The sequence below is a fragment of the Lepisma saccharinum genome, chromosome 3 (assembly GCF_977018435.1).
Source record: "Lepisma saccharinum chromosome 3, izLepSacc3.1, whole genome shotgun sequence".
NCBI lineage: Eukaryota > Metazoa > Arthropoda > Insecta > Zygentoma > Lepismatidae > Lepisma > Lepisma saccharinum.
In genome coordinates, this window is record NC_139231.1 from 73,898,932 (window position 1) to 73,912,627 (window position 13,696).

Sequence of the window (13,696 nt, forward strand, 5' to 3'; positions counted from 1 at the left end):
GTGTAGTCATGCCAGGATGCATCAAGGTGCTGACCAGGTACTATTTTATGCAGCCCGTGAGCCAGAGCATACCCTTACAAAATGACAGTAAATATTCAGTTTTTAAATTTGATTTATTTAAAATTAATTTGTTATGTGTCTATGCAAACAAAAACTAACATAGCACAATGACTCATTTCTTGTATAACAACATAATAATAAGACACTTGAGATGAAACTCAAAATAGAAGTGGGAAGCTCTACTGGAAGGGTGGGTGTTCTCTTTTTTGTATGAGTAGTTCAATCATTTTTTCTTAAATTTCATCTTTCTGAAGATTTATAATTAGCTGAGGCATCTATTCGTCAAAGTTATGCATTAGTTATGTGTAACTAGTGCATATAATATGATGATGATGATTATCATCATATTAACAACTATGGTACCATATTGCATAGCTTAACATCTTAAACATATTTACTACTAGTATTTTATATCATCGGGGTGCAGTTTGTAAAGAACCACAGTATTATTTATTTTACGACTACACATCTAAAACACAGCAAATGTGCTCACTTGGAAGAGAACGAAATAGGCTATCAGAAATTTCAATAAACAACTGTAAAAATGTACTTACTGTGATGTTCTCCTCTTCTGGATGTTTTAGACATCATGCTTCCTTTATGGCTTTCATACCAATGTTTTCTTCATGATTCTATGAGGTGAAGAAATCATGGGAAGATAGAATTATCATGGCTGTAAACACACAGACTTACATCACTAGTAGTACAAGATACTCATGAATTAATAAAACTATAATTGTACGATACTCAGTGGAAAATTTAGAGCAAATGAGTTATACATAATGGTAAGTTTGAACTATAAACCATGCTGTATATCTTCTGAATATTTTCTTACCAGCATGTTCCCATTTCTGTAGTATAGTACACTGCAATATGTTGGTTTTGTTTTTTCATGTCAAGAAGAAATAATATAATTTTGAGTTTCACAAGACTTGATATGAGAAGTCTGAAGCAAATATCATTAGTGACTAGGAGTGTGAGGATAGGAAATATCTTGGTCAGAATTGGAAATTTAAATAATAATAATAATAATATGGATGTTCAGAATGGAAAATGTTTCCCATTTTCAGAAGTCAGAAATTTTTGGGGAGGGGAAATGTTTAGGATTTCCTGTCACTGTAAAAATCTAAAATTCTGCACACTTTTCTTCCTGAAGCAACTGTTTTTGTACTTCTGGAATAAAAACTGCATCATAGTGCAAAAATTTGAGAATTAAGCACTTTCAATACATGACCATTGAAAGTTTCCTATTTGTGATGGGACATTTCCAAATCTTGGCACTAACATTTTAGATCCTCACACATGTACTAATTATATCTTAATCACAGCCAAGACATGAAGTGCAAATATCCTGTATGAGATACTGAAAATCCTGTCTCTGTTCCTTACCTAATGTAATAGTCAGAAAACATAAACAATTCAGTATATTCTCATTTTGTGGAACATGGAATATCCAGTTTCTTTCGTTATGCATTCAGAACCGTAACAAGAAATTTCACCAATTTGTATCCACCCTTCCCCGAACAGTTGCCATTTTGATGATCATTTTATACAATGTACTCAGGCCACCTAAAAATGGAATCAACCAGCAAGATTTTATGTAGCCAAGTATTGCTTGGTAAATTATCCATGACTATTTTCATTAACCTTCCTCTTGCATCCTGCTGATGCAGAAGTTGTCAGCGTAGTAATACTTATGCATCCAACACTACAATACAATTGGTAAGTTCTTTTATTATTTATCATTAAAATGTGTTCAATAATTTGTGGCTACACTGTGCGGTGTACAGAGGCTGATCCGTCTCCATCCAAACAAAATGAAAGAGGTGTTGATCCTAAGAGATTCCAGCCCGCCACCATCACTCATGCTTGATGTAATGGCCATCTGTGCATACTATTACACGACATCGCAGTTTCCACTGCAGCCGACTTCGTTGCAGCTGTACCAGGGGTAAATTGTTTCACTCCTGCTTGCAGGCTTTCCATAGGTCATGCACGGTGTGACACAGACGTGTTGAAAGGTGCCGTTTGAGAAGTCCAAAAGCACAAAAATCCATCATCAGACTAGCATCTGGACACTTCACTGGAATGTGCTCGAACGGAATAGCATGCATGGATGCCAGTTTCAGCTGCCATGTGTCGGTAGAAGACCAGTGATGTTTTGGCCATGTAACTTGAAGCGGTGGCTCAGTCGGTAACGCGTCTGACTACCATGCTCAAGGTCCCGGGTTCGATCCCCGGCCGGTTCAAATCCGGGAACTTTTCTAACGGTGGAAGCGGCCCCGGCGCCTACCCAGCGTCGAATAACATGGGTACCTGGGGGAAACCCTGGGGGGTAAAGGTGGTCAGGGGCGTGATGCTGATCACATCACCCCCACTCACGACCGGATCAAGAAAGTGTGGGGCGTTACCCCCACACCCCCTATACGCCTTCATGGCGTGGTGCTATGCACAGGGGAACACTTTTTTTTTTACCTTTAACTTGAAGCTTTATCCTGATGCAGTTCCACACGATTGGTGTCTGCTCTATGCAAAACCTGTATTTCTTTTGTGTACACTGGTGATAGGTAATACGCAGAATTGATTTTGACATTTTTTCTACCTGACAAATGATCAGCTTCCCTCCGTAGCAAAATCCAGTCACAATCATGAAACCTTTGAAGAAACGTTCTTTGTATTGACGCACAAAGTGACACCAGTCTTTTGCATCAACACCGATGTAGGTTATGGCCCAAACTTTGCCACAGTCACTTAGGTAAATCCATGCCTCGTCCTTTGTCACAACAAATTTCCAGGGGTCACCAGCTAGGTGGTGCTCGTACAGCCTTCTGCACTTGCTCTTGCACTCCGCGATATGCTGTGGTCTTAAAGCATGTACGCTGGCCTTGCGGACAGTTTTCAGCCTCAATTGCTGATGGAGTGCACAATTAACAGTTGCTTGGTCTACTTTGACCAGTTTGGCCATAACACGCTGTAGTGGTGGATTCTCCCAGGCCACCATATCCCACATCTTTAGTTTCAGAGGCATCCTCTTTGGATGCATTTCGTTGGTGATGTGGGCTGTGGAGGCGGCTGCTGTGCATTTCGTTTAATTATATCATTAACAGTGGCCCGTCCTAACACCAATCCATAGTTCCAACACTGTTCTACTATGCGGGAAATGCTAAATTTGGCATGGAAAAGCACCATAATGTACCCTTCCCAATAGTGATTTGTTTTTGGTGGCATTCTGCCCACTACAACACCTTCACTCTGCTAGACAAAAGCTTACACACTGCTCATTGTGTGTGCAGTTTGAGTGCTCGGTGCAAACCGGTTTGCCAGGTGGCGCTGTCTGCATGTTGTTCGGATGGAGATCAGCCTCTGTATATTGCAAACTTTTCATTGTCTACATTTTTTTCATAATGTGTGACAAAATTTCCAACCTGAGAACATGTTTTATTTTCAGCTGTGATAACAATGTTGGAATACATTCAATGTAGTCCACCTCCTCCCTATTACCTTGATGTGTTCACCAAGCCATGTGAGACTGTCATGGATTGCTTCCCAAGACTATGCTGTCAAGAACAAGGCAAGAAAGTATGCAGGCCACCAGTCAGATCTATAATAGGTCTTATTGTTCAAACTGCTGCAGTAAGTATTGGATTTACATATGTAACAGGGTGAAACTAATAGACAACAGGAACAATAGGTGATCCCTATGCATTTAAATTTTGAGATAACTGTCCCCAAATAAGTGTTTTCTTGTCAGACTGGGTGTCTACAATTTTGTAAAAACAAAATTCCTTGACTTTTCCAGACCAAGAACCAAAATTTTCAAGAGCAACTTATTAGCAAATTTATGTATTTAAAAAATTCATGTATTTAAACATGTGCATAAGAAGGTCACTACATTTTAACTAAATACCAGACTTATACTCAGACTTCACCAAACTTTTGAAAAATTCACTTCTCATGTTAAAAGTAATAACAGGAAGGGCAGCTGAACAGAAATTGACTGTTGGATAGGGGCATCAGGGGTGAAGTTTTACATATTACTTGTCACGTTTTGACTAATGGTTAATATTTTTTTTATATAAAAAATCATAACAGTCATACATAAATAATATACACTTATAGTGAAATTTAGTAACAGACGTATTAATCCTATCAATCAAACAACCTAAAAATTACAACAAGAAAGTGGTAAATGCCAATAGCCACTTACTGTAGTAGTTTTCTACTTGAAAATAGTTCAAAACATGTTTTTTCGGAGTATGTACGAGGGTCACTATTTATATTTTGAGCCTTGGCAACACTGATTGAAGTTAGGTGCGATTTGACGTTTGCACGGAATCGTCTGGCATTATTGACCATAACGTACTTCAAATGTTTTGTCAATAGCTTCATTTGTGTTGTTTATGTTGCCTTGGAGATTGCGCGACAACAATAAAATGGAATTAACTCGTGAACATTTTCGTGCGATGATGTTTTACGATTTTCGACGTGGATTATCAAGACAAGAGTGCATCGATCAACTTACTTCCACATTTGGCGATGAAGGCCCATCCTTTGCCACTGTGAAACGCTGGTATAACAAATTTAATCGTGGCCGCCATTCGCTCACCGACGAGATTCGCGAAGGTCATCCAAAATCAGTTGTTGTTCAAGAAAACATTGATGCTGTGCAAAACCTAATACTGCAAGATCGTCATGTGACATACTGTGAGATTGAGGCAACCATAGGCATTAGTTCCACCAGCATATATAAAATATTACATGATCATTTAGCTGTGAGAAAGGTATGTTCTTGTTGGATCCCACACAATTTGACAAAAACTCAAAAAGACGCTCGCGTCAATTGGTGCAAACAAATGCTCAATAAATACAATCGTGGTGCTTCAAAAGACGTATATAAGATTGTAACAGGTGACGAATCATGGATATATGCATATGAGCCGGAACGTAAACAGCAGTCGACTTTACGGGTGTTTCAAGATGAACCCAATCCAACAAAAGTTGTTCGCGCTCGAAGCACATCGAAACAAATGGTCGCCTGTTTTTTCGGGAAAACTGGTCATGTGGCAACTGTGCCTTTAGAGGAACGTAGAACGGTCAACTCTGAATGGTACACAACAATTTGTTTGCCAGAGGTCTTCGGTCAAATACGGAAAACAAACAAACGCTGTCGGATCATTCTTCATCAAGACAATGCCAGCTGTCACACATCTCATCTAACAACTGACTTTATGAACAGTCAAAAAATCGAATTGATCCCGTACAGTCCTGATTTGGCACCCAATGACTTCTTCTTGTTCCCGAATGTCAAGAATAAATTGCGTGGACGATTTTCATTAGCGGAAGATGCCGTTGATGCTTTCAAAAACCATATTATGGAGGTGTCTCAAGAAGATTGGAAAAACTGCTTTGACAAATGGTTCGAACGAATGCAAAAGTGTATTGACCATAAAGGAGAATACTTCGAAAAACAATAAAGCAGTTTTCAATGCCAAATTCCTGTTTTTCATTGTTAGGCTCAAAATATAAATAGTGACCCTTGTAATAGGTAATTTCTACTGTAAGTACCAGTAATATTCAGTAAACCAAAATGAAGCATAGTTTGTCTGCAACGAATTTAAAATTTGTTATTTTTTCATTACTCATAAACAGGGCTCGAAAAATCCCAGTCGCCAGGTTGCCATGGTGACTAAAAATTTCAGCCTGTCGACTGTGATCTTTTGTTGTAATATTGCCGTTTTTTTAAGTTTGCATGTACGAAATTTTGAAGGTTCTAAGTTCAAATTTGCAATACAGCGAAAGTTAAGAAATGTTTTTTTTTTATCAACGTTGTGAACATTTAATAGAATCAGTAATTATTCCTTACTCTTTGTCCCCAAACCCCCCCCCCCCACCCCATTTCCAGCTTTCTCACATGATTTAGCGATGTTTTGAATACGGTGATGCTCAACATCTTATAGTATGTACAATTGCTAGTAGGTGGTTTCCTGGCACCTGATTTTCAGAGCTGGCGCCTAGCTCTGAAGATTTTTCGAGCACTGCTCATAAACCTACTTTTAGTGCACTACTACAAAAATTTTGATTTTACCAGAAAAACAGCAAATTTCTCTGACATTTCCAGAAAAAGTAAATTCCCCAACTTTTCCAGGATTTCCAGACTGGTAGACACATACAGCGAGTATAGGGAATGTAAAGTTTTCATTGTCTACTCTCTCTCTTACAATTCAGATCCTCTTAAAAAGATGCACTAGTGTTTACCATTATTTGGGGGGCTGAATGTAACTGCCTGCTGACCATTGCCACCCCCTACAAATACATGTTGGGAAGGGAATGTCCAGGCAAAAGTTTGTCAATAGGCTTCCATGTGTGTCAAGTGGTTTATTGATTGATTGAATTGGTTTTAAGTCCACTTTTATTCACAGTAAGGCTAATCGGGACTGGACCTACTTTTTAAAGTGGGATCTGAACAACTATGTGCCCTCAAGTGGTTTATTATTTGTGTGTGCACGCATTCTAGTTTTGAATGATCAGTGAGCTGTGATGAGGCAATGAAGGATGAGAATTTAGTAGCATTCTAAGTATGCAAATCTTTATTATAATACTATTTCCTGTTACGAAATACCAAAATATTTGACATGAACGACATGTTTTTTTGCTTCTTCAACCAAGAAGAGAGGGAAAAAAACTTCTCAATTACGGTCACCCCCTTCCACTGACCAAGGCTTCTGTAACCTACAGTGTTGAACACACACTAGATATGAAGAATTCATAAATTTTGTTGGTACCTACCTGAATTAGTAGCATCGTATAAGTTATCTCTTGGTTAGCCTCATTTGCTCAGTAGCATGGCTACCATCACAGTAAAAGCAATAATCTGTGCTTGAGGTATTGCTACTGTGAATTATGAGATAAAAATAAGAAAAACTTTTGCATTTGGATGCAAGTATACACATCTAAATGTGAATATTTTAATATTAAATTGTATCAGTATGTATACATATACAGGACGATTCATAATTCCCTCTAGAGATTTGAACGTTTCTAGTACAAGAACTATAACACATACAGCAAAAAGGTACACATTAGTAGGAATCTCTCCAAGTTTGCACTCATAACAGACACACAGGTTGCAGTATAATGCAAACATGGGATGCACGAGTGAACACAAAGTGTTCTACATCATAGAATTTACTGAATGTTAGGTCTTTGTGATGGTACAATGGAGATTTCGTATGAAATATCATGTGTTTGTGCTCCCTTTGCCACATGATTTAGCACCACTGTGAGAGAGGATCATGCATGCAGTCGTTAGTATTGATCGTGATATGTTGGGATGTGTGTCAGAACTTCATTTCAGGATTGATGTCTGCCACATCACCATGGGTGCACATACTGAGCACCTGTAAGGTACGTACCAAACTTGGAGATTCTTGGATATACTGATATGCACCTTTTTTCTGTGTTATAATTAGAGCCTGGATTTTAGGCAAAATGCCTATTCGTTTCCGACGCTGGCAGACAAAAATTGAACACAAAAATACATCGATCCAAAGGTTCTTAACATTCTGAACAATACTTTATTTGGCCTATTTCACCTTGCGCTGCCTTTTTCAAACATTTTTGCCTCTTTTGTCATTCAAACAAGACATTTTTTAAAATTATATTTTTCTTCTTCTATTTGATTTTGTTTTTAAATAACCCTTGTTATTCAAATTACTATTTGCAAATACATTTTTAAAGATTTAAGAAGAATTTAAGTTCTCCTCTTCAATTTTCACTGCCTCTTTCTGAAACTTGACTGCCTTTTTTTTCAATTTTTCTTTGCCTTTTTGCCTGCCATTTTTAATACTTTTCAGTGCCTCAACATCCGAACTCTAGTTATAATTCTTGAACTATAAACATTCGAAATTCCAGAGGGATTTTTGAATCACCCTATATATGTTCCAAATTGCTGGAGATGTGCGGAGGGCTCGCGTACTGATAACTACGTAAGAGTAGTGGCGCAGAAATATTTTTTTTTTATTTGGGAGGGGATACAAAATTAAACCTCCACACACCATTTTAGAGCAGCACACATAAATTTCAGTTTTTTAAATGGACAACTTTTATCAATAATTTTATTTCATTATTTTTTTATACAATTTAAGGTAAATTTAAAAACAGACTTTAAAAATAGATAATTCTGAATCATATAAATCTCTAGAGCTCATTTAGAATTTAATGGGACGGAAAAATCAGAAGTTTGTAATATAAAAGTCGCAAACAAACTTACATCTATTCATTTTAATACAGAGTGTGATTTGATGGGGAGATTTCCCCATCCCATCTTGAACCATCACAACCAGATAATTATTTCGCACTCATTGGATAGGTAAAATATTTTATTAAAAATGGAGTTCCAGTTCAGTTGTGGCTTATTACTCTCTGGATGTACTCGAATTAAATTCAGATACATGGGCCTTCAGACGAGTGTGAATGCATGTTTTATAGTGACATGCCAAACCCTCGTTTATGTGAAATGGTGAACTTTAATGTAACTGAAAGCATGTACAGCATCACTAGTTAAAGATTTACGCATCTACAAAAATTCAATACACAGTACCACCTCACTCAAAGACCTTTAGTAGTTGACTGAGAAGTTTGACAAACTTACTCTAGATTCAGTTTATTCTCAAATAGGTTAATAGGAACTGGATGTACAGTTTAAATAGAAATCTCTGCAAATAATTTATCTGATAAAATTATATGGCACTTTCAATGCATGGAAAATATAAATTCTGCTTATATTGATGGTATATGAAAAGCTATAATTTATATAAGCCTGCAGCATGATTTCCTGAAACCAAACTTTATCTTATTCCACATTTCATACTCTGATCACTTCTCACCTCCTTAAGAAGATGGTTGGTTGATTTGTTGTTTTAAGTCCACTTTATGCACAGTAAGTTTAATCTGGACTGGACCTACAGTTTAAAGTGGAATCCGAACCATTGTGCCAAGTGCCTCCACCAGGTATCGAACCCAGGTCCCCTTGATTACAAGGCGACGATGTCATTAAAAAGATTTTCAAGAGCTCTGATGAAGTCTAGTTTAGAATAGATTTACAGTGATTTAAATTCTTTTGGAATGGAAAATAATGTTTGAAACAAAATAAACTCTTTGTGTTGAGGTATTAAATGGTTTCTTTTAAAAGCAACCAATTGCGTTGGTCAAATTGGATTTTCCGATTTAGGGAGGACTGTAACTCCTCCCCCCCACCCCCCCCCCGAAAAATTTTGAGGACATAATGTACCCTGTATCCCCTGTTCCTTCACCACTGAGTAAGAAGAGTACCTGCTTATCACAAGTTTCACTGATACTGATATTTGAGGATGGTAACAATATAAATTTGCTTGCAATACTTATAAAAGCCTGTGCAAAAGAAGCAAGCGAGTGAAAAAAAAATGTAAATTTAAGGGCCTTTCATTATTGGAAGGGAAAATGTACAAATTCTTTGGAAGGGAAAATGTACAAATTTTCACAATTTCATCAACATTAGCATGTATAAGTACAACAATCAGCAATAAATGGCAGTTAAAAAGTAATAACTTGTTCATATGTCAAACTTTCAACAACATTCCATACTTTTTCTTGTAAAAATACTTTTGTAAAAAGCATATTTAAAAAATATCAACAATGCCTATGCTGTTTTTCTCATTCTAGAATGTCATACCTTCATATGTATATACATGAAAACATTAAAAACAAAAATGTAAATGCCATTTGTAGTTTTGGAAAATTGTGAGTTAAATGCCACAATGCCAGTCCATATATGGAATGCTCACATCTTACATGTTACAAATGGTGTTCCATATAGTACGAAAAAGCAGGAATCCAAAGGTCAACTATGTTTGTTTATCTTTTTTATTTCTCTAATGGTTAATTGTTTATTTCAGAATTTAATGGGGTGAAACTAACAAGAGCAAGTATAGAGGAAGACAGAGATATAAAAGGCCCATCAACAGATGACAACGATCAAAATTTTCCACAAAAGGAAAATTGAGTTGTCTACAATAACAAGCAAATTGCTGTTAAACAAAGAATGTGATAAAGGACCATTTTCAAGTAGCCACAAAACTACTCATTTCTAAGTCTGAATAAATTTGCACCATGCTTTACAACCAACCCATACACTAAATAATCAGCATGTTAGTCAAACATACTAGTCTTGTCATATTGCTGTGTGCTTCAGTAGGAAGATGTTTATGTAAATAGAATGCATATATTTATTGTTTAGTGAAGTCCTGATAAAAGAACAAAAATTTTAAAAAGTAAGTTACGCTCAGTATTCTTGAATAGTGAAATTGTCTTGCATGTGTTCATGAATATTTTTTTTTGTTCTCCACAAAATGTATTTTGGAGTGTATTATCTACTAAGCAATATGCATTTTACAACCCAAACAGAATGTATGTGGCTTGGATAAGACTATGATTAAACTTATGATTTCTTGTGGATATCCTCAGCTTCACTACTGTTATAGATATGCTATCTTTTACTGCTTTAGGGATGAATTCCTTGTGTTAAATGTTACTGAGAATTATGTTCTGTGTCTTGTTAATTGTTAGTGTTGTCAAATTTTGTTAAATAAAAGATTATTAAAAAAAACAGTTTTCAGAATTGTTATATACCATTACCGTAAATACATTAATTTTAGATCAAGTAACAAGTAATGGAGATTTTATATCCTCAATCTCAAAGAAGAAATTGTCGATAGAAAGTACCACTTGATTGATTGAATTGTTGTTTTAAGTCCACTTTATGCACAGAAAGGCTAATCAGGACTGGACCAACAGTTTAAAGTGGGATCCGAAGCAGTAGCGGCTTCTGCCTATTCGAAAGTGCACACCCAAATAAATCTGTACTGTAAATCATTATTAACACTTATTTATTGAACTCTATCTCCTTCGAAACATCAAGTGTTCCCACGCTGCTCCACAAAGAGAGATGGTGGGAAACCTGCGATCAGTGATTTCAACCCGTGTAGACCAAGCCGCTCTCGGGGTTTTGAACACAATGTTAGTTTCACTCCGTATGATGCTGTTGAAGAAGTCGCATAGAGGATGCTGATTGGGTCTTTTGGCTTCAGCACCGTGTGAGGGGAGGTTGCATTATTTAGGAAAGCTGTGAACGTAGCGATTGGTGCACGAGCAAATTTAGTGTCGCAAACCAATTACATTGGAGATTGTGTGACCGAGTCGAGGCAACCGATACATTATTGAAAATTGAGGGATTTTTTTAGAAAAGGGACATTTCAATGGTATATTGTCCCTCCGATTCTGTTCCGAGCATGACAGGGGAAGAAAAGAGGAAAGGGGAGGATGGCAACTGAAAGCGAAACTAGTGTATTACATATGCCTGATATTGCCTTTGCTTAGTGCACCTTGGCTAAATTAACTCGGAACCCCTTGATTACAAGGTGATGATGCTACCACTGCGCAGGCTTGAAAGTACCACTTGAGTATTCTCCATTACAAATCTCTTAAGTCATGTTCAGATGCACATGTCATGTCTCTGCTCTTTGCAACTTGCCCTCTGTACACCCAAGCCTGGAGGGTCACATGGTTTGCACCAAGTTGACCAGAGAAGTAGCTGTACACAGGGTCATAACTATTAACTGCAGTCGGCCTACCTTGAAGTTTACAAATTGATGCACAACAGTGTACATATATATGTAAATACCGGATATAATTGCCCATTTATATCTAGAATCCTGACTATGGCCCTGGCCGTACCACCATTATATGTATACATTTCTATTAACCATATCATATAAAGTAGAAATAAACATTAAAGAAATAAAGGATTCCATCATTATTTTTGAAGGAAGAATTTAACGATACTATACAAAAATATATGCATTTACAAAATTCCAGTTCTCTTATTTTTGCACTTTTTTTTATAAAAAATAAGGAACAATGATTTTTCATGTATATTCAGTACTTTGTAATTGTCTGAAAGATTAAATTTCAAGTCGTCTGAAATGTTTACAAGAATGCATTGCATGCATGTATATACGAGGGTCACTATTTATATTTTGACCCTTGGCAACACTGATTGAAGTTAGGTGCGATTTGACGTTTGCATGGAATCGTCTGGCATTATTGACCATAACGTACTTCAAATGTTTTGTCAATAGCTTCATTTGTGTTGTTTATGTTGCCTTGGAGATTGCGAGACAACAATAAAATGGAATTAACTCGTGAACATTTTCGTGCAATGATTTTTTACGATTTTCGACGTGGATTATCAAGACAAGAGTGCATCGATCAACTTACTTCCACATTTGGCAATGAAGCCCCATCCTTTGCCACTGTGAAACGCTGGTATAATGAATTTAATCGTGGCCGCCATTCGCTCATCGACGAGATTCGCGAAGGTCGTCCAAAAGCAGTTGTTGTTCAAGAAAACATTGATGCTGTGCAAAACCTAATACTGCAAGATCATCGTGTGACATACTGTGAGATTGAGGCAACCACAGGCATTAGTTCCACCAGCATATATAAAATATTACATGATCATTTAGTTGTGAGAAAGGTATGTTCTTGTTGGATCCCACACAATTTGACAAAAACTCAAAAAGATGCTCGCGTCAATTGCTGCAAACAAATGCTCAATAAATACAATCGTGGTGCTTCAAAAGACGTATATAAGATTGTAACAGGTGACGAATCATGGATATATGCATATGAGCACGAACGTAAACAGCAGTCGACTGTATGGGTGTTTCAAGATGAACCCAATCCAACAAAAGTTGTTCGCGCTCGAAGCATATCGAAACAAATGGTCGCCTGTTTTTTCGGGAAAACTGGTCATGTGGCAACTGTGCCTTTAGAGGAACGTAGAACGGTCAACTCTGAATGGTACACAACAATTTGTTTGCCAGAGGTCTTCGGTCAAATACGGAAAACAAACAAACGCCGTCGGATCATTCTTCATCAAGACAATGCCAGCTGTCACACATCTCGTCTAACAACCGACTTTATGAACAGACAAAAAATGGAATTGATGGGTCATCCGCCATACAGTCCTGATTAGGCACCCAATGACTTCTTCTTGTTCCCGAATGTCAAGAATAAATTGCGTGGACAATGATTTTCGTCGGCGGAAGATGCCGTTTATGCGTTCAAAAACCATATTATGGAGGTGTCTCAAGAAGATTGGAAAAACTGCTTTGACAAATGGTTCGAACGAATGCAAAAGTGTATTGACCATAAAGGAGAATACTTCGAAAAACAATAAAGCAGTTTTCAATGCCAAATTCCTGTTTTTTCATTGTTAGGCTCAAAATATAAATAGTGACCTTCGTATCCTTGAAAAAGACTAGAAGTGGTTCAAGTACTGAATGGATGAGAGACTAAGGAATTAGGGGTCATGTGCATTTTGTATTCAAAGAAAACAAAATAACATGTGCAAAAAATGTATAGTACTGTGCAGCAAAAACAAAAAATAACTATCCTTTGATGAAGATAAATAAAGTGAGAAGGCAGTTTTCAAGACAACTTTATACGTAGGGGTTAGTCTATAGCATAGTTTCTGCACAAGATGTAACTTAGAACAGTGTGACACTGGAATATGAATGAGGCATTCTTTTCACATAGT

At 37.0% G+C, this 13,696-nt stretch overlaps 2 protein-coding genes across 3 annotated transcripts in view; one reads left to right on the forward strand and one right to left on the reverse strand.

The window, feature by feature from the left end:
- Zpr1 (zinc finger protein Zpr1) overlaps window positions 1-632 on the reverse strand; it is a 188,947-nt gene extending 188,315 nt beyond the window's left edge. Inside the window, exon 1 of the mRNA XM_083118801.1 lies at window positions 615-632. The gene's annotated coding sequence lies outside the window, so the exon portion shown is untranslated. The remainder of the gene's footprint in view (window positions 1-614) is intronic.
- LOC145985138 (uncharacterized) overlaps window positions 1-10,682 on the forward strand; it is a 100,436-nt gene extending 89,754 nt beyond the window's left edge. For both annotated transcript variants that reach the window (XM_083118792.1, XM_083118793.1), the window contains 2 exons: window positions 3,509-3,693; window positions 9,993-10,682. In XM_083118792.1, the coding sequence (XP_082974918.1) occupies window positions 3,509-3,693; window positions 9,993-10,007 (200 nt within the window). In that variant the 3' untranslated portion in view covers window positions 10,008-10,682. The remainder of the gene's footprint in view (window positions 1-3,508; window positions 3,694-9,992) is intronic.
- The last annotated feature ends 3,014 nt before the right edge of the window (window positions 10,683-13,696 follow it).